Source organism: Alternaria postmessia, assembly GCF_024291825.1.
Source record: "Alternaria postmessia strain BMP 2775 chromosome Unknown scaffold_15, whole genome shotgun sequence".
Taxonomy (NCBI): domain Eukaryota; kingdom Fungi; phylum Ascomycota; class Dothideomycetes; order Pleosporales; family Pleosporaceae; genus Alternaria; species Alternaria postmessia.
Genome location: NW_026260088.1, coordinates 190,133 through 218,064, shown reverse-complemented (window position 1 = coordinate 218,064; position 27,932 = coordinate 190,133). Strand labels below are relative to the sequence as shown.

The 27,932-nt window shown below is 51.7% G+C and overlaps 15 protein-coding genes across 15 annotated transcripts; 7 read left to right on the top strand and 8 right to left on the bottom strand.

Moving 5' to 3' along the window:
- Positions 1–270: 270 nt before the first annotated feature.
- On the top strand, positions 271–688 carry J4E82_003499 (uncharacterized protein; the record flags this gene model as incomplete). Its single annotated transcript, XM_051729785.1, has 2 exons — positions 271–579; positions 629–688. 2 exons carry the CDS (start codon positions 271–273, stop codon positions 686–688), a joined length of 369 nt encoding a protein of 122 aa, XP_051590459.1.
- A 343-nt stretch (positions 689–1,031) lies between these two features.
- Positions 1,032–2,376, bottom strand: J4E82_003498 (uncharacterized protein; the record flags this gene model as incomplete). The annotated part of the gene is made up of 3 exons (XM_051729784.1): positions 1,032–1,567; positions 1,678–2,242; positions 2,293–2,376. 3 exons carry the CDS (start codon positions 2,374–2,376, stop codon positions 1,032–1,034), a joined length of 1,185 nt encoding a protein of 394 aa, XP_051590458.1.
- An 898-nt stretch (positions 2,377–3,274) lies between these two features.
- J4E82_003497 (uncharacterized protein) lies at positions 3,275–4,014 on the top strand (the record flags this gene model as incomplete). The annotated part of the gene is made up of 2 exons (XM_051729783.1): positions 3,275–3,510; positions 3,585–4,014. 2 exons carry the CDS (start codon positions 3,275–3,277, stop codon positions 4,012–4,014), a joined length of 666 nt encoding a protein of 221 aa, XP_051590457.1.
- A 518-nt stretch (positions 4,015–4,532) lies between these two features.
- Positions 4,533–5,605, bottom strand: J4E82_003496 (uncharacterized protein; the record flags this gene model as incomplete). Its single annotated transcript, XM_051729782.1, has 2 exons — positions 4,533–5,414; positions 5,465–5,605. 2 exons carry the CDS (start codon positions 5,603–5,605, stop codon positions 4,533–4,535), a joined length of 1,023 nt encoding a protein of 340 aa, XP_051590456.1.
- Positions 5,606–6,704: 1,099 nt separating this feature from the next.
- On the bottom strand, positions 6,705–8,807 carry J4E82_003495 (uncharacterized protein; the record flags this gene model as incomplete). Its single annotated transcript, XM_051729781.1, has 1 exon — positions 6,705–8,807. The coding sequence occupies one exon, from the start codon at positions 8,805–8,807 to the stop codon at positions 6,705–6,707; it is 2,103 nt and encodes a 700-aa protein (XP_051590455.1).
- Positions 8,808–10,680: 1,873 nt separating this feature from the next.
- On the top strand, positions 10,681–13,175 carry J4E82_003494 (uncharacterized protein; the record flags this gene model as incomplete). The annotated part of the gene is made up of 4 exons (XM_051729780.1): positions 10,681–10,803; positions 10,858–11,922; positions 11,968–12,171; positions 12,222–13,175. 4 exons carry the CDS (start codon positions 10,681–10,683, stop codon positions 13,173–13,175), a joined length of 2,346 nt encoding a protein of 781 aa, XP_051590454.1.
- Positions 13,176–13,332: 157 nt separating this feature from the next.
- Positions 13,333–13,882, bottom strand: J4E82_003493 (uncharacterized protein; the record flags this gene model as incomplete). Its single annotated transcript, XM_051729779.1, has 3 exons — positions 13,333–13,464; positions 13,529–13,728; positions 13,831–13,882. 3 exons carry the CDS (start codon positions 13,880–13,882, stop codon positions 13,333–13,335), a joined length of 384 nt encoding a protein of 127 aa, XP_051590453.1.
- A 419-nt stretch (positions 13,883–14,301) lies between these two features.
- Positions 14,302–15,432, top strand: J4E82_003492 (uncharacterized protein; the record flags this gene model as incomplete). The annotated part of the gene is made up of 2 exons (XM_051729778.1): positions 14,302–14,797; positions 14,876–15,432. 2 exons carry the CDS (start codon positions 14,302–14,304, stop codon positions 15,430–15,432), a joined length of 1,053 nt encoding a protein of 350 aa, XP_051590452.1.
- Positions 15,433–15,792: 360 nt separating this feature from the next.
- Positions 15,793–16,608, bottom strand: J4E82_003491 (uncharacterized protein; the record flags this gene model as incomplete). Its single annotated transcript, XM_051729777.1, has 1 exon — positions 15,793–16,608. One exon carries the CDS (start codon positions 16,606–16,608, stop codon positions 15,793–15,795), a length of 816 nt encoding a protein of 271 aa, XP_051590451.1.
- Positions 16,609–17,020: 412 nt separating this feature from the next.
- On the top strand, positions 17,021–18,217 carry J4E82_003490 (uncharacterized protein; the record flags this gene model as incomplete). Its single annotated transcript, XM_051729776.1, has 1 exon — positions 17,021–18,217. One exon carries the CDS (start codon positions 17,021–17,023, stop codon positions 18,215–18,217), a length of 1,197 nt encoding a protein of 398 aa, XP_051590450.1.
- A 197-nt stretch (positions 18,218–18,414) lies between these two features.
- J4E82_003489 (uncharacterized protein) lies at positions 18,415–19,421 on the bottom strand (the record flags this gene model as incomplete). Its single annotated transcript, XM_051729775.1, has 2 exons — positions 18,415–19,159; positions 19,204–19,421. The coding sequence occupies 2 exons, from the start codon at positions 19,419–19,421 to the stop codon at positions 18,415–18,417; spliced, it is 963 nt and encodes a 320-aa protein (XP_051590449.1).
- Positions 19,422–19,820: 399 nt separating this feature from the next.
- On the bottom strand, positions 19,821–20,685 carry J4E82_003488 (uncharacterized protein; the record flags this gene model as incomplete). Its single annotated transcript, XM_051729774.1, has 2 exons — positions 19,821–20,339; positions 20,389–20,685. The coding sequence occupies 2 exons, from the start codon at positions 20,683–20,685 to the stop codon at positions 19,821–19,823; spliced, it is 816 nt and encodes a 271-aa protein (XP_051590448.1).
- A 426-nt stretch (positions 20,686–21,111) lies between these two features.
- On the top strand, positions 21,112–23,133 carry J4E82_003487 (uncharacterized protein; the record flags this gene model as incomplete). The annotated part of the gene is made up of 3 exons (XM_051729773.1): positions 21,112–21,256; positions 21,305–22,146; positions 22,195–23,133. 3 exons carry the CDS (start codon positions 21,112–21,114, stop codon positions 23,131–23,133), a joined length of 1,926 nt encoding a protein of 641 aa, XP_051590447.1.
- A 963-nt stretch (positions 23,134–24,096) lies between these two features.
- J4E82_003486 (uncharacterized protein) lies at positions 24,097–25,697 on the top strand (the record flags this gene model as incomplete). Its single annotated transcript, XM_051729772.1, has 3 exons — positions 24,097–24,540; positions 24,611–25,466; positions 25,528–25,697. 3 exons carry the CDS (start codon positions 24,097–24,099, stop codon positions 25,695–25,697), a joined length of 1,470 nt encoding a protein of 489 aa, XP_051590446.1.
- A 982-nt stretch (positions 25,698–26,679) lies between these two features.
- J4E82_003485 (uncharacterized protein) lies at positions 26,680–27,577 on the bottom strand (the record flags this gene model as incomplete). The annotated part of the gene is made up of 5 exons (XM_051729771.1): positions 26,680–26,832; positions 26,879–27,013; positions 27,066–27,263; positions 27,396–27,423; positions 27,510–27,577. 5 exons carry the CDS (start codon positions 27,575–27,577, stop codon positions 26,680–26,682), a joined length of 582 nt encoding a protein of 193 aa, XP_051590445.1.
- Positions 27,578–27,932: the final 355 nt, after the last annotated feature.

Sequence of the window (27,932 nt, the reverse complement as noted above, 5' to 3'; positions counted from 1 at the left end):
GTCCCTGCATGACGTTAGATAGTCGATCGCAGCCCTATACAGGGTGCTGGGCAAGGTAGAACTTGATTTCAGGGACTTGGAGAGGATCAGATCGAAAGCACTGGGCATTGTGCCTTGAAGTATAAGATGGAAGTTATAGCACGCTTTGTGAATTCACATATCAACACCAACTATCAATCACAAGCAATCGATCCTAAGAACTTTCAACCCTACATCCAACTCATCAATACCTCAATCAACCTAATCCTACCAAAACCAACTTAAGCAATCATGCCTCTCGCCCGCCGCCACGCTCCCCGCACTGCCGTGCGCACCTCACCACGCACTACACGTGCAGCGCGCCCTTCCCTTAAGACCCGCCTTCTTGGTGGAAACCGTCGCACACACACTAAGCGCACAGGCGGCACCACCGTTACCACTACTACAACCACCAGGACGACTCGCACTGGTGGTCATCACGGTCACGCTACTACTGCCGCTCCCGTCCATCACCATAAGCGCCATGCCACTATGGGTGACAAGGTCAGTGGAGCGTTGATGAAGCTACGGGGTTCTTTGACGCGCAGACCCGGTCTCAAGGTAAGCAACTGTCATTCATAATACACTGTGCTTTACTAACAATACATAGGCTGCTGGCACTCGCCGCATGCATGGCACTGACGGCCGGAACGCCCGCCGTGTGTACTAAGCATATTGGACTGGAGTAATGAAACCGTTTCCTTTGTTATTGGCGCTACGATAAGTGTACGATAGGCCTGGAGATACCCGATGTTGTGAGCGTTTAGTATTTAATGAATCACATGAAGTTCATATTGTTCGTCCTGGATTTGACTCCAATGCACTAAATACTGCACATTGTATTTCGTGATTGACAGCTCCAGTAAAGGCCACCCACTCGGCTCGATACAGGCCAAAGAGACTGCATAATCTTTCTCCCAACCACCCCATGAGTCTCATCCGAACAGATTCAGATAGGAAAGTGAACAAGATGTGGTTCAGATGCTCTGCTGTATTCACCCGTCTTGAGACACTTACTCCTCCTCAGGTGCGCGGTAGCCGTCAGGACCGCGGAGAATCTTCTCGCGCATGTCCGGTCGGCCGAGCCATGAGATGTACCACGTAGGCTGTCCATGCTTGATGCGGCACTGCGTGTCCCAGCGACCTCCCACAGGCTGATTGTGCGTCTCATACTCCTCGTCCAAGTTGTCTCCACGAGGCTTGCTGCGATCCATACAGTCAAGGCACATGCCGTTGAAGTATCCAAGTGTGTTAGAAATAGCCTTGAGGACGATGGTCTCCCAGTCGATGCTACGGCAGCGATTGCATTTTGGAGTATACGCGTAATCGAAGGCCTTGAGGCGACGCACGACCTGGCCGATGCTGGAGTAGTTGAGGACGTCGTCGACTGGCCACGCATCGCACTTGGTGAGGGCAAGCTGGTAGCGACCGATCGTAGCGTCCCAACAGGAACATAGCGAAGAATCAGAGCGAAGGATCCTACCAACGCGGGAGTACAGTGACTTGTGTAGGGAGTTACGCAGACCTCCACGGGCATGATTCAAAGGACCTATTCGTTGATATTGGTATTCAACGTTTCCCGGCTTATGCCGTTTTTACAAATGGAAGAGGGACGATAAACAAAAGAGAAACAAGGATCGAAAGATGAGAGAGACTTACCGATGAACATCCGCTCGTTAATATGAAGGTGCTTAGGACCCTTGAAACCCTTGAGTGGGCGCTCCTTGACGTGTCCGACGTGCTCGTAGGCGAGGTATTTGGTGACGCGTGCATAGCCGATAGCATGGTTGAACATGTAGCATGGGTATGCAAGAGCTTGAGCAATCGGCACAGTCAAGTTGGCCTTGACCATGTTCCTCTCATACCACTTGTTGAACCAATCACCCAAGTGTTCCTTGATGTCGCCGTCATGGTGGAAGTCCCACAGCGCAATGACTTCCCAGACGCCTAGTAGTGAAACGTCAAAGAGGCGCAATTCGTCTAAACGCTGCTCTGAAAGCTCGTGAAGATTCGCAAGCCATACTATGGCAGCCTCTTTGTTTTTGTCATCGTGTTTGGATGTGGCATCTCCGCCAAAGGTTAGCTCCGACTTGTCGTCGCTATCGTCAAGAAGCGCCCTCAAGTAGGGTGACTTTTTGCAGATGTCTGAGGCGACAAGTAAATCCGTAACGTGCTTGACGCCATCGTCCCCAACGGCACCGATGATAGTGATTGTCAAATCGGACTGCACGTAAGGTCAGTAGTCGATGAAGCACGCAGGTGGAAGCGGCATACCAAACCAGGCTCGGTTGTGAGCACGATATCTTGATCTTGAACCAGTGATACAGCTTGTCCTCTGCAGACAGTCAATCCTGGCATGGTGGGCGAATTTCTGGTGCAAGAATTGTATCTGAAAGAAAAATGGATTGAAATTAAAGTGTATACAAACACCGTAGACGGAAAGAGCAACAATTGGCGTTGCCGCTAGTGACGCGCTCCCATGTGACTGGTTGAAGCAGAGGGTAGCGACGCCCGCACTGCTCAGCTGAGAGAGCAAACAACGATGTAATGGATAGACAATTAACCCAGAGGCTGCCATGTGTTCCATCGCCGATTGGACAATAGTCAAATGATCTATGGACCATATAATGGAGATGGATACAGGTTGGAATAATGGTTTTTCAAAAGAGCCTGAGAGAAGACGAAAACGAGAAAGGCTCGATCGGCATACTTACGGGGTTTCCTCGGATACATCGTTACTTGAAGTCTGGCAACAGGCATCACAATAGCGAATCAGTATGCATCTCACCTGGTTTTCAGTCTACGAGGCAACTTATATGTCTGGAGATCAAGCAATTGAAACCTAACTCCAAAGACATTCACAACGTTTTGGATGAATACTACGACGAACTGAAAGCTGTAAACTCCTCTCATGAGTACTTTAGCGTAGAAAATGAACATCTTTGTGATTAAATGATCGGACTATTGGGAGGTTCGTGATTGACACGTTCGTATGCGCAGAAGCTTGGGTGGAAAGTTCATGGGATGGAGGGCTCGATAAGTCGGAACATGTCAGCTACCGCACTTCAGTTGCAAACACTAACATATGTTACCGAACATGGTGATGGAGATGAAGTTGAAGTGAAGTGAAGCAAGTCCCGCCGAACCACCCCCGCTAGCGCCGATGTGCAAACCATGCAAACATCACCACCGGCATATCGACTGATCTCATACACCCATCTCCAAACCCACCGAATTGCGATTCCACAACAACACAATGCCTCCTCCACGGCTCTCTCCAGCATTACTCCGAGCGCGGCCGCAAGCAAATTACCAAAGTCTCCGCCGCATAGCACCTTTCCGCCGCGCATCAACCACACCATCACAAAATGACATAAAACCCGTCGTGCCCTGGAAAACACCAACAAGTGTGTGGTCGCCCGAGAACCTCATCCCCCCTCCCAAAGATGGCGAGGTACTACTGGAGCGCCGACCAAACCGCGCATTACCACCGTACGTTCGCCCAAAACCTTCTGCCACGAATCTGCCTACCATCTCGATGTGAACATACTAACAACAACCTCTAGAGTACCACCTTTAATCTCCCCGCAAGTCATAAAAACCCTCCCGCTCTTCATAATCGCTATGACAATCTCCCTCTTCGCCTTCTTCAACTACCAAAAGCAAGAATCCTCCGTCGTAACTGCAACCCTTTACGCGCTGCGCACAAACCCCATGGTCCGCGAACAACTCGGCGACGAGATCTACTTTGCGAGTAAATATCCTTGGATCAAGGGCGAAATCAACCAGCTTCATGGGCGCATTGATGTTAGCTTCTGGGTCAAGGGGACAAAGAGGGCGGGAGAGGTTAAGCTCAGGTGTAGGAGGAGGGGTCGGGGCGGGTTGTACTATACGCAGGAGTATAGTTTGACCATGGAAGATGGGACGAAGATGGAGCTTTATGATCCGGAGGGAAATGCCATTGATCCGTTCCAGGCTATTGCTGTGGAGGAGTAGGGCGGTAGATGGAGTAGAGAGATGTTGTGGCTATTTTGAGGAGAGTGGCAGGACTGGTCTGGAAAGTATGAGAATACTCGAGAGATCATAGAAGTAAGAGCTGGCGGCTCAGCACCTTCTAGCCATTAGCAGAGACTTCGACATGGCAGCAAATGAAGAAGATTCAGCCGATCTTATCGCTGTGTAACATATGTAAGTATATACGCGCATCACACGCCACCAGAAGGCAACGAGAACCAAGTCATAGATGGCAATACTAGACATTGCTAAAGGTGTGTATGTAGTAGCAGTAGGAAAAAGAAAACCGAAAAGAAAGTAGCGCTTCCAGTGAAGGACAGCTCGCTCGACAGATTTAGTCACTCTGGAGCGTATATGATTGTGGTCCCAATGTGTAAACGCCAATGCCGTATGTAGCAATATGCTGATGCAACAGACAAGGAAAAAGAAAGTGGTATCATAGTAATCGTACTCCTCCGCCGTCAACTGCTCTGCTCACCCCCATGGCTCGACAGGCCCATCTAGATCTTGTCATAGTCTGCCTCAGGCCTCCTTACGCTAGGATGATGCGCAAGGTTTGGCTTGACAAGGTGTGCAAATTGTGGGTTAACGTTCAAAGGGTAGCTAATCTCAGGCATACGTGCCGTCTCTTCCTCTTGCTCCTCGCGTTGTCGCTGCCAGAACTTCTTCCTCGCCGGCTCGCCGGATGTGGTACGCGAGTAGATGGAGCTTGATGGGCGATGCGAGAAGAAGCTGGGCTTAGCAGGTGATTGACTGTGGTAGGAGGGTAGGAAGGATTGGCGAGCTGTTCGGAAAGCGCGGAGGGGGCTGAAGTCGAACTGGGAGAGGCGGTTGGGGTCTTCTTTGTTAGGAGAAGCGACTTGAGGTGAGCCACAGTCAACTGGTGGGGTACCCATTCGCATGGGTGGTGTGCCGCCGTGGACGTTGGTTCGAGAGGAGGTGCTTCCAGTGTGGTGGGTGCTGATAGTGAAGGCCTTGTGTTTGGGGTCGTACTGAGATTGGGTCTCGATGTCCTCGTGAAGCGTCATGGCTCCTCTCGAGCGTACCATGCGAGCAGTGATCCTTCGGGACTTATCGCGGAAGACGAAACTGGCGACGACGTTGAAGAAGCCAATGACAATGGCTAGGATACCCGAAGCAACAAGCAGGCGCCAGAAAGGCAGAGTGAGCGACTTCTGGCTCGTGGCCTCCTTGTTCATGTTACCGAGCATGTTGAGTCCGACTACCATCATCGCACAACCCAAAGTGACAAAGCCATGAGATGGACTGAGCAGCGGCCAGTTGCGGGCGTAGAAATTGCGGAACAATGAGCATTCTGAGACGATGAAGAATATTCCAGCAATCGCAGTAATGACATGGCTTGTAGCGTCGAAGAAGAAAAACTGCTATATGTAAGCTTCTGCGAATCTCTGGAGCCGGCTCTTGAACGTACCTTGGAGATGATGAACGTCTTCACCAGCATGACCACGCTGCTAGCGACCACTGAAGCGAGGGCAATAATGTTCAGACCTCGCAAGACGTTAAGGATAATGTAGCCTGGACCAGCCAGATGTTCGGCTGAAAGGAGCGCCATTTCGATTGTGCAGAGAGAATTGTAGGATGTTGAAGAGCTCGGATTTGTAGAAAGATGCAGTTGGTCTGTCCAGCAGTCGAGAGAAGCGCGTCAAGCGTAGGATGGAGAAAGAGAGTGTATGGATTGAAGAAGTTAAGTTTACGAAGATAAAGTAGAGGGAGTATCCCACGCCGTCAAGGCAGCACGCCTTCAACAACGGCAACAATAACGAACAATAGAGACTGAAGATGAAGGATGAGAAGCAAAATCCGAAGTGAAGGAGGAAACCTCAGGACAAAACTCGCCGCTAGCGCGACCTGTCATTGTCGCGAACCTTACAATAGCTAAAATAAGGCCCCTCGCGCTGGGTAGTCTCGTCGCCTCACCTACGAGTGGCCCAAATGACTCCAGTAACGGTAGTCGCGCCAGTACTACCGGCGCATGTGAAACGCTCTCCGCTAGATCCGGCGGGATGTGCAGAACCAGAGCGGCCCAGTCAATCATCTCTCAGCTGGTGAGTTCGGCAGCGAAATTGTCGCAGAGCAAGGTACAGGGTCGACGTGGGGTTTTGGCATCCAGCCGGTGAGGCGAGGTTTGGTCGAGATGTGGCAGTCGCGTAATGATTGGTATTGAGGCCTTGAAACGCGCCCGCGTAGCCGCAAGGGTCGTGTTTCAGGCCTAGAAACATCCGCACAACGTGGGCCGCACGATCTGCGGGCGGCAAGACACGAGCGGGTCTTCAGTCGTTAGCATTGCAGCCCTCCAATGCAAGGCGCCACAGTCTGGAAGTCTTTGTTTTGGGGTGCCTGCAGTGGAGATGGAAGGCGCGAAACTGGCGGGTACACAGGGCGCCAAGCGAGGACAGCTGGTGAGGGTCTGTCAGCGACGGAACTTTAATCGAAGATTACTCCACCCGTTCAATCTTGATCAAACCATGATCGGCTTCCAGAGTCCTTAAGAAGGCTCGGACATTTGTCTGCTAATCAATTCGAAGTGCAAAAGCATTACTTAGGCCCAGTCAGCGAACGTTATAACATTGTCATGTCGTAATTCATGTACGATAGGGTATAGTGCTACAAAACATCGAAAAAAACAACCTTGCACCCCCGAAGAACTCCGCTCATCTGATCGTAAGTTCGCTTCCAAACGCTTTGCCAACTCGATATACTTGCCGCGGCCGAGGCAGTCGGCCATTCACCAATGTGCCGTCTCGGAAAGCCAGCTCCTTGCCGTCGTTCATAGGGATAGCATTACTCGGCAGATTAAAGACCTGTAACAAAGATCGGTTCTCACCACATTCGTTCATGGCGGCGGAATCTTGTTCACCCATCGACCTCCCTGTCATGGAGTTGGGCTTCCATGCCCCGTCACTCTGGTCATGAATATCCTGCCGCCCATATCTTCGCACGTGTGCCAGACGATGGACTGAGCCGAAGAACTGTTTCCGTTTCGGCCTCGTTTTGATCTCTGCAATCTTTGCAGCTTTTTCTTCTGCGGTCATGGTCTCGATTGTAGGCGTTACAGTGCGCGGATAGATACTGCGTAAGCTCGTTCCACGTTTGGTCTCCAAATCATCAGAAAGCGTAACATTCGGACGAGACGCAACAGTGCGCTCGAATGGGTGAAACAAGTCGTCATAATTTGAAGTAATCTTGACTTTGTCTGCGTCGGCATCCTGAACCCTGGGTCCGAAGACCGACGGGGCTGATGGTGACTTTTCACCGTCGAGATTGGCTGCTGACGTGTCGATTTCAACAGGCTCGATCGCAGGCGCTGAAACAGGGTCGTGGGAAAGTGTTCCCTCAAGAACCAGAGGTAGTAGAGTAGAGCCGTGGGCCGTAACATTCCGGCGACTTGGTGCACTCTTGATAGCTTTTGAAGCAGTTCTCTCGGTCTGAGCAGGTGGTCTAATCTGGACATGTTGCTGTTGGCTAACAGCATCTGCTCCGTGCTGTTGTCGTACGCTCTTTCTGGCCTTATATTTACTACCCTGAGATCCTGATACTGGGATTGTTTGAAGGTAGCCTCGATATTGTTTCTCGTACTTTGCTCTAAGAGCTGCACTGGCGAAGCTGTACAAAACTGGTTGGCGCGGAGACCTCACGCCATGGATTTCAGGTAGAAGAGAAAGCACAGACTTGATAGTCTTCTCCCAACCACCCTGACCCTTTTGCAAGTGAGGAAATTCTGAAGCCAACCAGTCGATGACCTGCAAGGCAGTCAAACCTGTGCCCTTCGCACATACCAGTGCTATCCTGGCCAAATCGCGATTGTTGAGACGTTCGTTAAGTGTCGGCGAACCTGTGCTTGCCGGAGTCGGGCTCACTGAGACGCTTAGGACTGGGGGAACAGGGACACCTTCTGTCATTCCTCTCGACTCTAATGCTGTTGGTGCTTGTTCTTCTGCAGATAATATAGGAACAACTCGATCCGTCGTACGTTCAGCACAAGGTTGCTGGGGTATAACATCTAAGCTCAATTCGAGAGGCCCAACGACAACGGCTGCTGGCTTTCGAGGTTCACTGTCTACCAGTATATCTGATTTGCCGGGTGAAGTGTCATTGGCGGTGTCAGGCTCATGGGTCCTCGAGGGTTCATCATGGTTCGAGTTATCAGTAGATGGAGTACAGTTCTCACGTTGCATATCGACTTGCGGCAATGGATCGTTGTCGCAAACTTGATCCCTTTGCAATACCTGCTCCACTTCTAGAGTAGTCTTCTGTTCACTGATATCAGCAATTGGGCGCATTTCCATGGGCGTGCTTTGCTCAAGAGAGGTCTCATGAGATGTGGATGCGGTATCCGTAGCTTGGATGTCTGCGGCAGATTTACAGGACAGTTCGTTATCACGAACCTTCTTGACTTCCGGTAAGACGTACACTTGTTCTGGATCGAACCAGGACAAAGGGCTCGCCTTGACCGTTGGCAAGTCAGGCTCAGCTTCTGATCTGGCTGAGTTTTGTACTGAACAAGCCATACTCGATACAGGATCATCCACGGTCGGAGCTGCAATATGAGCAGTCAAACTTGCCGAGCTCGATGGCAAGAGTGATGGCTTACGAATAGTGTTGATGTCCGGAGTCTCGGGTATCTCTAGCCTTCCTGTCTCAGCGAAACGTGTGCTGATTCGACAGCTAGAACACTGAACACCAATCTCCGCAGACTTGGCCAAAACACCCTGCTTTTGACAAGTCGAACAAAGAGTCATTGAAGGAGTGGACATTACGACGTGAACTGAGGTGTCCAGAGGCAAGGCATTTTCATCATCTTGCGTATGGAGGGACTGTTGGGAGATCTGATCTCTGCGAAGGTGTCTGAATGATTTCTCAGGTATGGAGCTGTCAGTCTGACTCGAGCCTTGTGATGGTGTGTTGGGGATCTCCGTGCGCTTGATCGGCTTTGGTACAGGCGGTTGAGAGGGACCAGGGGCCTTCTTAGGTTTGATAAGTTTGTCAGCAGTGGTGGCTTTTGTAGTAAGTCGAGCAGGCTCAGGTTCAACATGCGTGTCGGACTTGTTCTCGAGAAGACGATTTGACGACGCAGTACGTGGAGCTGGTTGAGCATATCTTGGCTTAAATATGTCTCTCACTATAGAGTGGCTGGTTGACGCCGGTACCGAAAATAGGCTGAGATTCTTGCGCGCTCCACTATCGCTCAAACACAAGGAGCATCTCCAGTTTTGCCTGTCATTGTCAGTCTCTACCAATGATGATCGAACGCGTGCCTTACGGATCGATTCCAGAAGAGAGTGGAGGCTTTCGACAGCTATCATGGTAAGTTCTGGAGCATTCCGAACACGAAACAATTGGGTTGAAACTTGTGGCACTACTCTTCTCGCAAATCCGACATGCAGGTTTACCCAATGTGCCTGATTTTGAAGGTTTTCTCTCACGAGATGTAAGGCTACTTTCTGAATTTTGGTGCGTATTCCGATTATCATGCCTACGTAGGGCAGGTGGTGCTGGGAATGACTTCGATACCGAAACCGTATCTGGCTTTCGCTTACTTGATGCGGCAGAGGCAGTTTCGGTGTGTTCACTGAAGCTAGAGGCACATGTCAGCGTGGCCAAACATTACTTTGGACCTCACCATACCTGTGCCTGAGTGCATTAGAGCTAGTTGGCACATGTGCTTTTCGATTTGTGGAAAGTGGGCCACGTGTCTCCAAGTTGAACTTATCGTATGTTGTACGTTGACGCTTTAGTGGAGGCGGTGATATCGAACCCTTCTGGCGTGGTTGCACATGGCTCTCGCGCACATTACGAGGCTTTTCGGGGGCTTTCTTGATACTAACATTGGGCCGACCATGATGTGGCAACTTCCCATGACTATGAAAGGGTGCCCGTCGTTTGCTGTCATGGTCGTTCATCTGGAATGTTGTGTGAAAGGAAGAGGTGACACCTGGGATAGTACGTGCGTGTTAGCGCATGCTTCATAATTGTTTTCGAGTAAGTCAAGTGGTGATGAAGGAGATGAATCAGCTCTTTTCAGTTTGTTGTTATACGGCAGCATTTCGCAGCACTGGAGGCTTCCGCTTTGCTTCTTCGGCGGGCAGGCGCATGCAAGTAGTAACTCCCGCGACGTGCCAGGACACGCAGTAGAATCAAAGGAGAACCATCACAATGCTATGCGATCTAACCTTTTACCAGTAGTCATCATGAAAGAAAGGATACGGGTTAAGTGTCAGTATATTGCGACTTACTTGTTGTGGTTCAGTCCGCTGACTCGATACTGAAGAGAGTGAGCTTAGTCCCACAAGACGCGTCTAGAACGAGATGCCGATTGCGCGTAGCATAAGGGGAAAGACGAAGTGAGGGTGGCCTGCGTCCAGCCATGCGGACTTTGTAGTGTACCATACGTCCAAGTGAGAGGAGAAGACGAGGCTGACGGCGAACGCGGCAATGCACAGATGGGCGGCTGGTGCGGTACTGATGGCAAGAAAGAATCCAGGTTTAGCCTTGGAGGTTCGTCGCGCTATCACGTGCTGATGATCCGGTGGGGCAGGCGCATCTGGCCTCTACGGGTAAGTGCACTTGCATGTGCTCGCTGTTGAGACTCACCAACTTTATTGCAGCGCATAACTCTAAGCTGCTGTCATGGATTTCCTAAAGTCGGCGGTTGCGTCCGCGATATCAAAAGGCCCTGCATTTGGTTACACGTTTGGTGATCGGGTCGACTTGAACGACTCCATCTGGACACTGCACAACGGCACAAAGCGAGTATGGCCCGGAAGTCTGCACATGCCTAATCGCTTGCTAACCCTCACTTGCTAGGAAGACGGCTCTAAATGTAGCATTTTCTCCTTCGATATAACCGCCAACAAATCGCGATTACCCCTCGCTCGCAATGCGCTGCGCAAGCTACGAACGCTGCGTCATCCAGGGGTTGTGAAAGTCCTAGACACAGTAGAGACGGAGACTTATATCTACATTGCGACTGAGCGACTCAGCCCACTGAGCTGGCATGTCAAGAGAAAGAGCCTGACGGAAGAAACCACCAAATGGGGGCTACACAACATCGCGAAGACGCTCAAGTTCGTAAATGCCGACGCTGCGTCCATACATGGCTGCATCCGTCCGGCATCGATATTCTTTAGCGAAAGTGGCGAGTGGAAACTTGGAGGCTTCGATGCGCTGAGCTCCGTGAAGGAGGATGATTCAATACTACCGACCTATGGTGGTCTCATACCAGATGCAGGACGGTACATGGCGCCCGAGGTTTCGAAAGGAGGATGGGAGGTTGTTAAACAGAACCCGACGCACGCGGTAGATGCATACAACTTTGGTGTTCTCATCTTCGAGGTCTTCAACGGCAGCTACAACAGCAGCGAGCAGTTAGGGCAAATGAAGAGCATTCCCCCAACCATGCACCAGTCATACAAACGCCTTCTCAACCCGAATCCAAAGTCACGCATGAGCGTGGGCCAGTTCTTGGACCAGGGAAAGCGCATAGGAGGCTTCTTCCAGACGCCTTTGATCCAAGTCACGGACGATATTGAGAATCTGGGACTGAAAGCAGAGGATGAGCGAAACGAGTTGCTTGGAAAGCTTGACGCGGTCGCAGATGACTTTCCTACAGACTTCTTCAAGATGAAGGTTCTTCCCGAGCTACTCAAGTCAGTTGAGTTCGGAGGCGGAGGCGCTAAAGTCTTCGGCACTGTCATGCAGATAGGGCAGAAGCTGTCAGATGACGAGTACGAGACTCAGATTACGCCAGTTGTGGTGCGACTCTTCGGAAACCCAGACCGAGCAATACGCGTCTGCTTGCTGGACAACCTGCCGCTCATGATTGACCACTTACCCCAGAAGCTTGTCAACGACAAGATCTTCCCACAGATGGTAAGCACCATTTAGGTATCACTACCCATATGCTGACCCCACCAGGTGACTGGCTTTTCAGATATTGCGCCCGTAGTCAGGGAACAGACCGTAAAGGCTATCCTCACAGTAGTACCCAAGCTGTCGGACCGGGTAGTGAATGGTGAGCTTCTTCGCCATCTGGCAAAAACCGCGAACGACGAGCAGCCTGGCATTCGGACGAACACCACAATTTGTCTAGGCAAGATCGCGCGCAATTTGGGAGCTAGTGTACGTTCCGATATGTTCGAGATACAAAGCAGATACTGACATATGCACAGAGTCGAGCCAAGGTCCTTGCTGCTGCATTCTCTCGCTCGCTACGTGATCCGTTTGTGCACGCTCGGAATGCTGCCCTCCTGGCACTGGCCGCAACAGCCGATCTCTTTAGCGAGGATGATTGCGCAACCAAACTCCTTCCCATCATGTGTCCGTCATTGGTGGACAAGGAGAAGCTCATTCGTGATCAAGCGCAGAAGAGTGTTGACATCTACATCGCACGTATCCGCAAATTTGCCGCCACAATGCCGGATACGGTACTCCCGCCACCAGGCCTCGCGTCTGGCGGAGAATCCACTCCACGCATAGGGACTCCTGCAAATGGTACCTCGTGGACTGGTTGGGCCATATCAAGCTTCACCAATAAGCTAGCATCTACAGCTGGCGAGATGCAAGCCAGCTCAACAACCAACGGAGGAGTGGATCAAAGATCGTCTTCAGTACCGCCAGCTGTTACTACGACCAACAAACCGCCAGTTCCAATGTCGACGAAGCCAGGGATGCCCCTTCATAGCGCCAAGAGTACTGCATCTATTCCTACCATAAAGTCACCAGAACCAGCAGCGGCCTTTGATGACGAGGCAGAGGATTTCAACAATGACTGGGGTGGCTTTGCTGATGAAGAGGACAAACCACAAGAGGAAGAGGATCCATGGGGCACACCAGCCGTGTCGAAGCCAGCATCTACGACGTCATATGACGACAAAGGCGAACCGGACTTTGCTGGTTGGTTAGCAGCACAATCCAATGCGAAGAAGCCAACGAAGAATGCTCTTCCAAAGGGTCTTACTAAATCAGCAACGCCAGTAGCAAAGACGGCGAGGCCAGCGGTTGGAAGCAGATCGAGCACAACAGGAACAACGAGGAAGGTCATCGTGCCGCCAAAGAAAGAGGTCAAGAAAGAAGAACCGAAAGCCAATGAAGACGAAGAAGAAGGCTGGGGTGATGCGTGGTAGTGGTATGGTGTCTTGCAAATGATGTCGATTGTTCAGCATAGCGACGGCGTCCTTGCGATGGTTTACACCTGGTGAGTTTCAATCAGACCAGACGGAAAGTTTTAGAGCATACAATCTTAGGGATACATAATGTTACACATGATAGCGTATTCGATTTCTACGCCTTCTTCTCCTCCTTTTCTCGCTTGCCAAATGTGTAAGCTAATCCACAACCTGCGACATTGATTGCACACAGAGCAAGTGATCCTCCTCTTACTATGCCGCGAGCACTAAGCTTGTTCTTGATACCCTAGTATTCGATTAGCTTTTGCCACTGTCTAAGTATTGTTTTTGGTAGAGCAATGCAAGCATACCTGACTTCTCCGCATGGCCAACAATGCATAGAGACCACTCCATGCAGCCGTGATACCGGCAGCGTCGGTTTTGTAGTTGCTCAGATTCAGATAAGAGGAAAAGAGCAGGACGGGCGTAAACGTCATGGGGAAAAACTGGAAAGGACGCGCATGTTGGGCTGTGATCAAGGTGGCCAGGAGTGTTGGTGGTACAGAGTTCTCTACAAGGGAACAGTAAGGTTAGCAATTCTGTATGGGAATATCAAGGTCAGAATGAAACACGTGAGTAACGAGATGAACCAGGAAGTGACATGTGAACGTACCTCCCCAATTCCTCAGCGATTGGAGCACAGATTGCTTCGGTTGTTCAGTCATCGTGACACTCGTATCTCTTCTCAGCGTTTGTGGAAGAGTTTATGGCTGTGTGAACGGATTCGGTGCTGGAAGAACAGTCGCTGGAGGGTACATGGGTTGAGATTGGGTGAAGTTGAATGACGTTAGTCCGGCAAGTGGACCGTCAGCCCGTGCCAACCCAGCACCTGGAAACTGGCCTTCGGAACTCGCGAACTTCAACAGAGGCAGATAACACGCCTATCACGACTAATACAACCACAACCGTGTCTTCTGGACGACATCGTATCCAACGCACCTACACATCGCAATCATCGTTGTAACGCTACCGGCTGCCCACACTTGCGCATCGGCCTTCCTTCGACACCGCTGCCCGCCCGGCAGCATAATCTCCCACCCCGTAAACACCAATACCCCACACACATAAACTCGTCCGCCAAACAATGTCCGGCAAAACCTCTGGCTCCGACGCCAAATCGCGCGATCACCACGACGGCAGCGCAGGCCGAGCCTTTACCGTGGAGCAGAAAGCCGCCGTAATACGCATCAAATCGTGTGCGCCAACCGCCTACTACAAGATCCTCGGCCTCGAAGAAGTCAAAACCACCTGTTCAGACTCGGATATCAAAAAGGCGTACCGCAAGCTCTCGCTGCTTACGCATCCGGACAAGAATGGGTACGATGGCGCGGATGATGCGTTCAAGCTGGTCAGCAAGGCGTTCCAGGTGTTGAGCGATCCGGATAAGAAGAAGAAGTATGATCAATTTGGTGGGGACCCTGATGCGAGGTTCGATCCTAGAGCGCATGCTAGTGCGAATGGTGGAGGTGGTGCGAGTCCATTCGGAAATGGTTTCGCGAGAAGAGGAGGGTTTGAGGAGGAAATGACTCCCGAAGAGTTGTTTAGACAGTTCTTTGGCGGTGCGTTCGGAGGGCCTTTTGGTATGTATTCACTCATTCAACCAGATTCCAGTGCTGGTGATAAGTGGAACCGTTCAACAAAAGACTAACATCCCACAGGCGGCATGGACACAGGACCAGGCTTTGTCTTCAACCTAGGCGGCGGCCCCGGCGTACGCGTTCACCAATTCGGCGGCGGCCGACCACGCAGACGTCCCGGCACCGCTGTACCCCCCGGTTCCGAAGGCCAACAAAACGTCTCCTCAGCCTTTGCAAACCTCCTCCCTCTCCTCTTCCTCTTCGTCCTACCCCTCCTCTCCTCTCTCTTCTCCGGCTCAAGTAGCACATCCGCAGGCCCCAGCTTCGTCTTTGAAACCCCCCGCTCCCCCAACACACTGAAGCGCGTATCTACGCGGATAAAGATCGACTACTTTGTCGACCCCAAGGACGTTCACGATTACACACCGAAGAAGTGGCGGAAATTGGATGAGCAGGCTGAGAATCAGTATGTTCATATTACCAACACCCGGTGTCAGAACGAGCGGGTCAAGCAGAGGAGAGCGATGGAGGAAGCACAGGGTTGGTTCAGTGTGGACCAAGAAGCTATGAACAAGGCGCGGAACATGGAGTTGAAGAATTGTAATAAGCTTAGGAAGTTAGGGCTGGAGGTGTACTAAGCCAGGAACTTTGGTACATTTGATATGGGTAGACTTGTTTGTAGTTTTGGCTGTACGTACAGTATCTTCTTGCTGGTGGATGGTCGGCTTGAACGGTCTTTTGAGGGAGTTGCCTTGGGGACACGATTAGTCTTAGATGCACGCATGGCGTATAGAGGCGTTTGGTAGCATCAACCGCGCGTCGAGGCGCAGGATGTTCCCTTCTTGAGCGAAGTTACTCTATTCCCTTTCCGCATCCTTATATACATCTTTTCATACTCATCAAGATATTCGTCCAGTGCCATACTCCGATCCGGATTCACTAATCATACACACGCACATCATATCCTACATTGCCCACTTCTTCTCTCTTCTCTATATCTAGAACCCCCAGAACTTAGCAATCCTCATCTTGACACCCTCCCAGCTATTCAACTTGGGCCTAACATCCAAATAGAAGTTCAACGCTTTCCCCACCTTTCCCTCATCTCTGCCCGCATAGAAATCAATCACATACTCAATCTTTGTCCCACAACGATCCACAACCCAATCGTGTCTATCAAACGGCGGCTGGTACCCCATCAGACTCTTCCACCGTGCTCTGGGAGTCAAACTAGTGCTTAACCCAGAAAAGGAAGCAAGCTTAGGTCCTCCACATTTCTCCGCGCCGCGATTCGCTTCCCAGGACTTGATCTCGTGCCAGGCGCGCTCGTTGACGGCGTTGTGGATGGGGACTATGGTGCGCATGTCTGGTGCGGAGGGATCGTAGGATTTGCGGCGCATGGCGTCGAAGAACATTTGCTCAGAGGGGTAGATCCAATTTCCAGTTTTCTTATCTGCGCCTGTGTCACGCTCGTTGTTTGCTGGGCGGGCGTCGGGTGTGGTTGGCGCAGCGAAGTTGTCGGGGAGGGCGCGTGGTATTGTGCTGACTTCACGGTCGGTGCCGAGGCGTATTTGGGAGAGAATGCTTGCGTGTGAAGGGGGCGGAGATGTTGTGCTTTGGTCTAGGGAAGAGGAATCGCATGATTGCTGGACGGCGGATTGTGAGGGCGCTGGCGGGGCGGCGGGTGTTGGTATGGGTGCACTATGAGGATTTGAGGGTGCGTTGGCGTTTTGGGCGCGGGCTTGGGCGAGCCATGCTTCGCGAGTCTTGTGGTCGACCGGACAGGCTGCGGCTGGGTCGTCTTGTGAAGACATTATGGTGGAGATGTGTCGATTGGAGATTCCGAGAGACTCGGGATGGTGACGGAAGCAGTTCGAGAAATCTTGGGCACGGGCCTTTGCGGAAACCGTCCAATGCTGATTGGCTGGTTCTGGACTATCGCGATTTACCGCTGCAGACGTGTCCAGCACGCTTGTCTTTCTACAGACGAAACAAATTCTATAGTGGGTAATCAATTCCCAAGACTGAACCTGTCAGCACTGTCATTGCGACGGATAGTTCCGCTTTCCCAAGTCGCTGTCTTGGATCCGCGCTTTCTAGACCGCATCCAACTAGACCCTGCATACCGGTATAAACAAAACCCCACCTGCACCAAAACCCCCCGACTTTCACCGCTACCCTTTGTAATTTGCTTCTTTCCCTCTGTCTTGTATACCAAATTTCAAGATGTCCGACATCCACCGTGCCAGCACTACTGCGCCTGTAAACATTGCTGTTATCAAATACTGGGGAAAGCGCGACCCCAAGCTCAACCTCCCCACCAACTCCTCCCTCAGCGTCACCCTTGCGCAGTCCGATCTCCGTACTCACACCACCGCCTCGTGCTCGTCTACCTACCCGAAAGAGGACACGCTTCTCCTCAACGGTCAATCGCAAGATGTCTCTGGTGCCAGGACACAAGCATGCTTCAGGGAGCTTAGGGCGCTGAGGAAACAGCTCGAGGAGAAGGACTCAAGCCTAGCTCAATTGGCCGACCTTCCCCTGCGCATTGTTTCCGAGAACAACTTCCCTACCGCTGCTGGACTGGCTAGTTCGGCTGCCGGTTTCGCTGCTCTTGTCCGTGCAATTGCAAACCTCTACGAGCTCCCCTCTTCGCCTACCGACCTTTCCCGCATCGCAAGGCAGGGCTCAGGCTCAGCATGCCGATCGCTCTTCGGTGGATACGTAGGCTGGGAACAAGGCTCTGCTTCAGATGGCAGCGACAGCGTTGCTTTCCAGGTCGCGCCCGCAAGCCACTGGCCTAACATGCGCGCTGTTATCTTGGTTGTCAGTGCAGCCAAGAAGGGCGTGTCCAGCACCACTGGTATGCAGACCACTGTCGCTACATCTAGCCTCTTCCAGTCAAGAGCCACAGAGACTGTGCCTCGACGCATGAAGGAGATGCAGGAGGCTATCCAGAACAAGGACTTTGAGGCGTTCGGCAAGGTCACCATGATGGACAGCAACTCTTTCCACGCCACATGTCTGGACACCTTCCCTCCCATCTTCTACCTCAACGATGTCTCCCGAGCGGCCATCAAGGTTGTCGAGAGCATCAACGCTGCGGCGGGTAAGATCATCGCTGCGTACACCTTCGATGCAGGCCCAAATGCAGTTGTTTACTACCTTGAGGAGAACGAGAAGGAAGTTGCAGGTCTGTTCAAGCAAATCTTGAACGAGAAGGATGGATGGCAAGGCGAGAGAGGCCAGGCTATCCAGGCCAACGCTGACGCGCTCGAGAAGGTCAAGTTCGATGCAGGCCCTGCTATCGCATTCTTGGAGGAGGGTGTTAGCAGAGTTATCTTGACAGGTGTTGGTGAGGGTCCGGTCAAGACTGAGGAGAGTTTGATTGATGAGAAGGGTGAGCCTGTTAACAGCGCATAGAGCGGCTGTGGCTAGCTAAATCGCCAATGTTGAGTAGATACCCGTATGTAGTGTACAATGCTATAAGCCGAAAAAGTACAAGGGAGTGGCCTTGGTCAAACAGCAATTATGGACTTCGCCGAGTATTGTTGAGGTTTGCTGAGCCCTCAATGGGTGACTTCTCTGGTAAGAGGGTACGACTCTTCCTCCGTTCTGAGCTACTTAATTCCTACCCGCTCAATGCCTCTGAGCCCCCGTTTAAGAGGAATCGATTTGGGTTGCGGCTTGGATTGGTGACCGCATTCCCTCTTTTCCTGGTCTGTCGCGTGTTCGTGGTAGCTGCAGAGATCGATATCATAAGAGCCGGTAAGACGAAATCGCTTTTCAAAACATCTCTCCGTTCCTACTCTTTTGAAGAACCGCAAGAGGAACTCCCGCGGCAATTCGTCGAATCTGTCCTTGTCCTGAGACTCGTCGCCCGTGTCATCCCAGTATGCGTAGTGAAGATCTACGAAGAAATCCAGGAGCGGATCCGTAGAGGGGAGGTTTGCAAAAGCATAGACGATAGAAGCATAATCCCAAATAGATGTGTGGAGAGGCATTGTAAGCTTCACAATCTCCAGATTCAGAGCGGTTCTCAATCGACTCACTGCGAATCGGTCGGCGAATACGTACAGTTTGATCTTCCACAATCGACTAGATAGATCGATTTTGTTCGCGTCGAGGGTGATGAGATTGGGCAGGTTTTGAGTGTACAGCCACTCAATGAACAGGCCGAAGATGGCAGGCTCGATGTCGGTCAGACGTATGATCTTGTCTTTCGCTTCTTTCCAAGCTCCATTTAGTGCCTTAGAGAAGTATTCCGAGTAGTGAGTCAAAAATGCCTTCTGGACGTGGTATTTTCTGCGGTCTGGGCCAACTTCGACGATAATGGCTGCTATAGCACCATGCTGTGCTATAACACTAATTTGTCAGCTCCAATCCGCGTTTGAGTAGAAAGTGTGTACCTGTGAAGCGGTGGCATTGCCTTTGGGGTGGAAATCGTCGCACTACTCATACCCTCCGTCTGCAAAGAGGTGGATCGGTGAATTTGGAGTCGTGCCGAGGGTGAGAAGGAGGGCGAGAGTTGGTCAGTATCCCAGTCGCTAATATCCTCAAGATCGTCAAGATCGAATGAACTCTCAGTAGTAGTAGCCAGATTCGGGTTGGGAAGTCCTGGAGACATGCAAACGGTGCTAAAATGGAGAATTGGAGTGACAAGGTATGCAGTGAGAATGGAGTGAAGTGAGAGAAGGTTTTCAAAGCGTACCTTCACAGAAAGCTGGGCCCTGACGAGAATGGCACGTGGAGGAAGGAGCGGCCAGCTGTCGCGGAAAGGATGTCGGTAGTGCAAACAATTTTTGAACATGAATTAGATATGACGTGGCTAACATAAGAGCCATCATATGACAAGTAATAGACAGCCAAAATGCAGAGTTGGCAAAGACATGATCCGAAAACGACAGAAATCTGCAATGGATCGCACTAGAGCGCTTCACGCCATGGTATAAGATCCCTCCCAAGTATTCAATGCAACGCCCAAAACAAACAGAAGCAGCCATTAAAGAGAGCATGCAAGTATCATCTAGTCGAGGACAACGGCAAGGATGATGATGACCAAAACAATAGCGAGGATAAGCAAAAGAATGCACGCCTTACTCCTCGCACTCTTCTGGTAGTTGCTCGCCTGCTTGAGGTTCACGTGTGCACCTCTCGACGCGTCGTGAGTAGTCTCGACGTTCTCTTCGATGATGTCGAGTTGAGCTCCCTGCTCGTGCACCATATGCGCCACATCGCGGAAGAGTTCGTTCAGCTCGCCGACTGACTGCTCGATGTTGCGGATCTCGGATTCACGCTCAATGATCATGGATTCCTGGAAGTCGACCTCATCCTGGTTTGCCAAGCGCAGCTGCTCCTGCTCTTGTTGTTGCCCGAACTCCCCTCCCCGCTCTTCGCTTGGCGATGATACGTCTTGCAGGGCAGTGCGTGCCGCTTGTGCCGATTGCTTCTCTTTCTCTAGCGCTTGCTTCTGTAGGTGTTGGAACTCGGTGAGCGAGGCTTTGAATTCGCGCTGGAGCTTCGACTGCGTAAACTTTTGCGATGGCTGTTCCCGTTAGCTACTGTCTTCCATCCCAAGAGCTGTGCATCCATACTCCGACATCAGGCCAGGTTGTAATCTTCTTCAATCCCTCTCCGAGCTCTTTGAATTTATCCGATGTCTCCTCAACGGTGGTCTTCACGCGCTCGCGCACGCGGGCTGTCTCGTGCTTGGTTCCTAGCTTGGCGGTCTCTTGCGACAGACGGGCAACATTACGAGTCAATGCGAAGAGGTCATCGGAAAGCTTGTCAGCGAAATCGCGGAACTCTGGGTCATCGGCGTAAGACGCATCGTCTTCCCTTCGCCATGTTGTGGGTTGCGATTCGAGGGCGCTGGAGCGTTGAAACGACATGTTGTCGGATAAGGAGGAAGACACTGGCTATTTCCAACAAAACTATCAAGATGATGTGTGAAGCTGTGCGATCGTGTGTATAGCTACGGCAGCCTGGTGCAGAGGTTCAATCGTGGTTACCTGGAGGTTGGTTGCTCGGTGGTTCCTGCGGCGATGACGAAGGACCGCGGCTAAGGGCACATGGCACAAGGCACAGGCGGGTGTCCCTTATGTAAGCATGCATCTGTCGGCGACGAAGTGGTAGCTCCGCCGATCAACAATGTTTGTTTGAACAAAGTCGGGCGCCTTCACTGCTGCTGAGGTACTCCACACTACAGTACCAGCGCGTTCGATCGATTATTGGCGCGACGCCATCTTTTTGCTTCTTTGCTATGATATAGCCAGTTCCTCACTCATACGCTCTCTCACCGCAAATCGTTCGCAAACATGGCGCTCGCACCGCTTGGAACCCAAGTGCGCCCATACAGGGACTACCTGACGCCAGCGCTGCACCGAAGATTCAACAAGGCCAGTCGCTATACGCTGCTGCTATGCTATGCGATTGCGTGCTGGATGGGAGAATGGAATAACCGTGAGATGTACTGGAGGAGTGTTGAAGATATCCACTAACTCTACACAGTGCTATGGCTATGGTTTCCATTAGGCCTTACTGGCATTCGAACCCTCCTAATCTTCCTCTCCGCCCTTACCATCTACGTCCTTCGCGTTGCTCAGTGGCATGTTGGCCGGCGCCAAACACAGACCCGAGCGGAAACATTCACGAAGTACTTCTTCCGTCCCGCGACACTGGTCACGCTCATCGCCTATTCTTTCTCTGCCATGATGTTTGTAGAGACGTATATCTGGTCGCGGGGTACCAAGGACAGACTCAACTTCATCGAGGCGGGCCGCATGCACGAGCGATTCCGACTGAACGAGAGGCCGCTTTACCTGCGTTATCTCTTTTACGTCCTGGCAGCAGCACAGTCTGGAATACACTTGTGGAGGGACTATGACAAGATCGAGGTACAAGCTATGAAGCCCAAGAAGGAGCGGGGTGACGCGGCAGCTGCAACACCCACGCGACGAGCACCCAAGCCGAGAAATGTCCTTTTCAAACAGCTCAAGGGCATTGCGACCCTATCGAGCTCTCTGGCTTCGGTCATCGCTCTTGTCGGATTTGCCCTCTACTTTATTGGAACCCGCAACCTGATCTGGAGCTACTATTACAGCTTTGGTCGATACCTCTGGAGCTTGTCCAAGACTTCCACGCCGACCGGGCTCGCACCGTTTCTGCCTCTGTGCTTCATGTTCATCACAGAAGGAATCCTGCTGGTCGTGATTTGGGAGTTTGTCAACAAGACCTTCGACGTGTACATTGCGCAAGAACCATTGAAGAACGATGTACCTATCACGAACGACTCCACAGATCCCAATGGATCTCTCTTGAATGGACTCAAGTCGAAGAAGGACACTGTCAGGGTAAGACAAAAGCCGTTCAATCAGGTCGTTCATTACTAACGCATCCAGGCCATTGCTTTCTGGGAACTAGCCCTTATAACGGACGCCTTCCCCGATCGCCGCAAGACTATCTACAGCGAAATGGAACGTAAGAAGGCACCGACACACCAGCAAGTTACAGATCTTTGTCTGGGAGAACTCAAATTCCTTGTCGATCGTGTCAGCGTTGGCCTTGATCCCGCCTACCAGCCTAGCAGCGGATCTGGCCAGGACCAGCCAGCCGGACCTGTCAGCTTGGTGCCTCGCATTGCACAACCGCTCAAGGACGATAAGCCGATATCTGCTGCCCCACCAAAACCGAACACTAGATGGGAACATATCGAGGCAACAACAGCCAGCATTGCAAAGTCACATAGCGCCCCTGGGAACGCACAGCAAGCATACAGTCGTGAAGCTATCAACAGGGGAGTGAAGAAGGCTCAAGAAGGTGCCAAGGAGGCTGAATCATTCTTCACGACGTACTACAACAAGCTTGTCTCTTCCCCAGTCGGCGTGCTGTTCCAACATTCCTTCCAACGGACAGCAAACATCGTTGTTCTCGGCGCACCTTACTCTCAGCTTTCTCGAGTCTGCAATGCCGCAACTGCTCTGACAAATCTTGCCGTATTTTCACTGGCTGAAGACAGTATGGGTCGCTTCCATCAAGGGATTCCGAGCATAGTACGTGTATTCACTATTGCGCTCAAGAAGATCGATGAGTATATGGAAGTAGCTCCTATTCATTCGAGTGACATTGAGACGCTCAACAAGCCGGAGGCGGAGAGGAAGAAGGTTCCCGAAGTAGACGAAGCCAGGGAGTGTCTCAGAGAAGGCCTTGAGAAGATCCTCGGTAGCTTCAATGAGTACCTGGGTGGTATGGGACTGAGTAAGCTGGAGATCATGGATGCAAAGAAGATTGTGGGTGTTAAGAAGGCACCGGAGATGATTCAAGCGGCTGCCAAACAGTAGTAGTCAGTTCTCTGAATGACCGACCTGTAAGAATATACGAACGAACCCGAAAGAACGATGATATCATATAATGTCTTCAATTGCTATTGCTACTGAATCAACATGTTTTCTCTTGCAGACAGACGCATCAGCAAAATGCCATGTTCCGTAGAGAGACGCGTCGGCTCCACCCATTCAGGTGCACATCGCATAAGCCAAGCCAAGCCCAGCTCCCATCGCAAACTGATCATCTATCTCCATCAACAAATCAAACAGTGCGAACCCAGCATCCCCCAATTGGGAAAATGCCACATGCGATAAGATTGCAACATCATGCAGCTGTCATTGGTCGTGTCTGACATGAGCTCGCTGTTTCAAACAACGTTCGTCCCAGGGGTAAATACGGTAGCGCCCCACACTAAACTCCGTTATGCGCGTCCTCCGCATCGATATCGTTACCCTTTGTGAGAGCCAAGGACGTCATGTTGGATGAGGCTTACCTTGGTGGAGGCGCGAGCTGGAAGAGGATGGGTTGGTGGCTTTTCTGTTCCTGCACTCTTTCCTCCATTCTGTTCTCTTCCATTTCGTTGTCGTCGTTGTTCTTGTTACGATAACTTGGGATTGCCGTGGCGTTGGAAGGGCAGCACGTTTACCCTTGGACGATCACCCGCATTTACGCTTTGGACTATCTTTTCAGCCGAGAGTCTTACCTTGGTGCTGTTCGTTGAGGCGGATTCTGTATATTCTTTATTTCTTCTTCTTGTCTATCCATTTACTGCGCCTTATTACATTGGAACCTGACGATCGGATTGCAAGCGCCCAAGGCTGCCAACGAACGGGACGCGCCAAACATCGACTCATAAGGATTGCTCGTAATCAGCTTTCATACCTGATCTCCGCAAGAGTATCCAGCGGGAGGACCTACAATTCCAGAAATAAAAGCATTGAGGAGCTCAGACTTTCGGCATCGACGTCACCAACACGATGCACACCTCACTACCAACGTGGCTCGCGCTCTCAGCAGCAATCCTACCTACAGCAACGGCCTTCTACCCGTACCACTACCCCGCAAGCAAGACCTCTACCACATCTCGCTCGCATCGAACCTCCCCACAGCCCTCCCACGATGAGAACACGCGTTCCGTAACAGTCCCTTTGCGTCGCGTGCGCACGCCTCTACATGCGCGCCAAAACGTCTACAACATCGTCAATTCGAACAACCCAACCCAAGAGAACAGCGTAGCCATAGACCAAGATGGCAGTGATCTCAGCTACATGGTGGCCGTAACGTTCGGTGACAGCTCAGACGAATACCATATGTTGCTCGATTCGGCAGCGAGTAATACCTGGGTCATGGGGCAAGATTGTGGGAGCGAAGCGTGTAAGACGCATGCTACATTCGGGACAGGAGATTCAAGTACACTAAAGGTAAGTTTCAAGGTTTCTTCCTAGATGTCTCTTATCAAGGCCTGGAGATGAATGCTCACCCAATCTTTAGACCGACGAAACCACACCCTTCAGCGTGACCTACGGCACAGGTACCTCTTCAGGTCATCTAGCAACCGATACCCTCCACATCGGCACCTCCCTCTCCGTCTCCCTCACCTTCGGCCTCGCAACAAACGTGTCCGACGAGTTTCGAGCATATCCCATGGACGGCATCCTAGGCATCGGCCGCGGCACACAAGGTGCCAGTACAACAGATGAAATTGCTGCTACCCAAATCATGGATATCTTGTCCTCGCAGAAACTCATCGGTGCGAAAATGTACGGTATCCACCTCTCCCGAGACACCGACGGTAAACTGGACGGCGAGTTGAACTTGGGCGAGGTGAACAAAGAGAGATTTAGTGGGGAGTTGAATTACCTAGATTGCATGGATAATGAATCTGGGTTCTGGGAGGTACCTTTACAAGACGCTGGGGTTGATGGCTCCTCTGCCAATCTCACCACGGGAAGTACCAACAGGACGGCGATTATGGACACTGGAACGAGTTTCATACTCATTCCTGAACCTGATGCTCTGGCCATCCATAGCAAGGTCGAGGGCTTCGAGCAGGATGGTGAGACGTTCTTTGTCCCTTGCGACACAAAGGCTGTGGTGCAGTTTACTTTCAACAATCGCATCTATAACATTTCCACGGCGGATTGGGTGGGAGATAAGGATGATGATTCTGCTTTGTGCAGGAGTAATATTGTAGGCAGGAAAACTTTTGGGGACGCGCAGTGGCTGGTTGGCGACGTGTTCCTGAAGAATGTGTATAGTGTTTTTGATTTCGAGAAGAGTAGGGTAGGCTTGGGTGTTCTGGGTGACGAACAGTTGGTTGCGGGGACGGAGAGCGTGAGCTCTACAGGTATGTTTGAACTTGTTTCTTTTGATTATAGTAGTGACAATTGCTGACTTGGTTTCAATAGGTGTTGCGTCTCCTTCGGGATCGAGGACAGCAGCTGAGACTGGAGGAGCCAGTTCGACATCTGTGGGTGGTGGCCAGCCTCAGAATCAGCAAGGCGGTGCTGCTGCTCGGTCTTCATCTTCTCTCCTCCTATTCATTGGAGCATCTACAGCGGTTTCAATGTTCATATAGCATCTGGCATATATATACGGATAGCATTTCTAGCACGGCGTTTAGGGACAGAGCATCATCGGATCAGCATAGCTATGCTCCAGGAAGGATTCAGGGAGCAGCATAAGAGCACAGTGTAGAAACTTGTACACTCTATCATATTTGGTACACATCTATTCATATATAGAATACTGTACAGCAGCAATACACTTTCCCGTCCACTCGGCTTCCAGCCGAAGTGGTGGCCTGATCCCATGACATCTCCACTTACCGCCTTATCCACCGGCCCAAATCAAGACCAAGCAGATGCAGGAAGCTCGAGGCGAGAAAGCGGGGCGGTTCATCGGAACGACGTATCCGAGCATTGAGGATTAGAGACAATCATGGTACGTGATGCATGCATAAGATGGAGTGTTATGTGGAGGCCAAGGTGGGAACGAGTCAGTAGAGATATGCAGTCTTTGATGCGAGATAAGGGCAGATGATGGGCGTGTTTCAGCCTGTTATTGCCGTGGCTGCGACGTCAGTTTGACTTATCCGAGAGGTTCGTGAGTCTTCACGGCAGTGCAGCATGGGAATGTAGCGTCAAGTCAAGTCACGGTGGATATCTTCATAAACCCAGCTCAACGATTGGTATGGGTAGACACGATAAGAGCAAAACAAAGCACCGGTTATTAGAAAGATCCTACCATTTGCTCAATCTCGATCCACACGCTCTGAGAAGATAACCCCATCATGAACTACCCCAAGATGATGTACGGTCCAAACACAAAAGATCCAGCACAGTAACGCCTCGTATAGGTGCCGTCAGAGATGGACTGCAAGCAGACTGGAGGAGTCGACTCGTCTGCTACCCCTACCGGCCCATGACATGTTGCCCTTCCTTCTCAAATAGACCACTATTAGACACCCGATAGCCGCCACAGTGTTGCTCTTGGCCAGGCTCAACATCGCGCGGTTGCGGCGGCTTTCGACCTATATCGTCGCAAAGTCTTGTCCAAGCTTACAAGATCAAGCACTTCTTGGTCTTCTTCTCTTTCCGGGTCAACAGAGCAGCCCGGGTGGCGTGCTCGAATACTTCTCGGACGCCCTCGTTCGTCTTGGCCGAGCACTCGAGGTACTTCTGGGCACCAATCTTCTTGCGCACATCCTCGGCCTGGTCACGTTAGTGTGGATACGGTAGATGGAGTGTGGCTACTGACCTGCTCGGGTGTCACGGGCTTCTGCGAGGTCTTGTGTAGCTCCTCAATCGTCTTCTGGTCGAAGCGCAGATCCTTCTTACATCCAACGAGGATGATGGGAAGGCCCTGGCAGAAGTGCAGAACCTCGGAGATCCACTGTTGTTTGTTAGTCGGTGCTGTTTGGACGCGCGTGAGACATGTCTCGTACCTTCTCCTGGACGTTGTCAAGCGAATCGGGCGAGTCGATGGCGAAGCAGATGAGGATAACGTGCGAGTCGGGGTAGGAGAGAGGGCGGAGACGGTCGTAATCTTCCTGGCCAGCGGTATCCCAAAGGGCGAGCTCGACGTGCTTGCCGTCAACCTCTACATCGGCGACGTAGTTCTCGAAGACGGTGGGGACGTAGACCTGCACGGCAGCGTGTTAGTAGGGGCGTTGTGGAGTCGGATGGCAGAGATGGGTGCGCTGTGGATGCGGACCAGCTACTAGGCTGACGCGGCTCAGGGATGCCAGGCGAGGCGGCGAGTGGTGAGTACTAACCTCGGGGAAAGTGCCCTTGGAGAAGACGCTGTAGAGGGCGGCGTTAGCAATCGCGGACTCGTGTGCAGAGAGGTTGAGGCCATGGATGGGGCGCTTGGTTGGTTGGGGACGTACATGAGCAGACAGGTCTTTCCACAGGCGCCGTCACCGACAATAACGAGCTTTCGTCGAATCTCGGCCATGGTGTCGTGTGTGATGGGGTTATTGAGGACGGCGGTGGGTTGAGCAAGTCTGTTATGGAGGTGGTGAGTATTTGGATGGAGGACTGGCGGTGATTGAAGTTGGAGAACAGCGGCTTCAGGGTGTTATGGCTCTAGGCACCATGGCCGCAACGGGGGTCGTGCTGCAACAACTGCGGCTGAGTGCTGCTTGCGCCACGCAGCGCTTCGGCGATTGCGGCCTAGCGGGCGGACAAGGAGAGTGAATGTGACGTACCTGGACAGCTGCTCTGTTGAAAATCACGTAAAGGGTTTGTGCAGCGTCGTCGCGATGGGATGTAGGTTGGCCGAGAGAAGAGGAGAAGGTGCGATTAGCTAT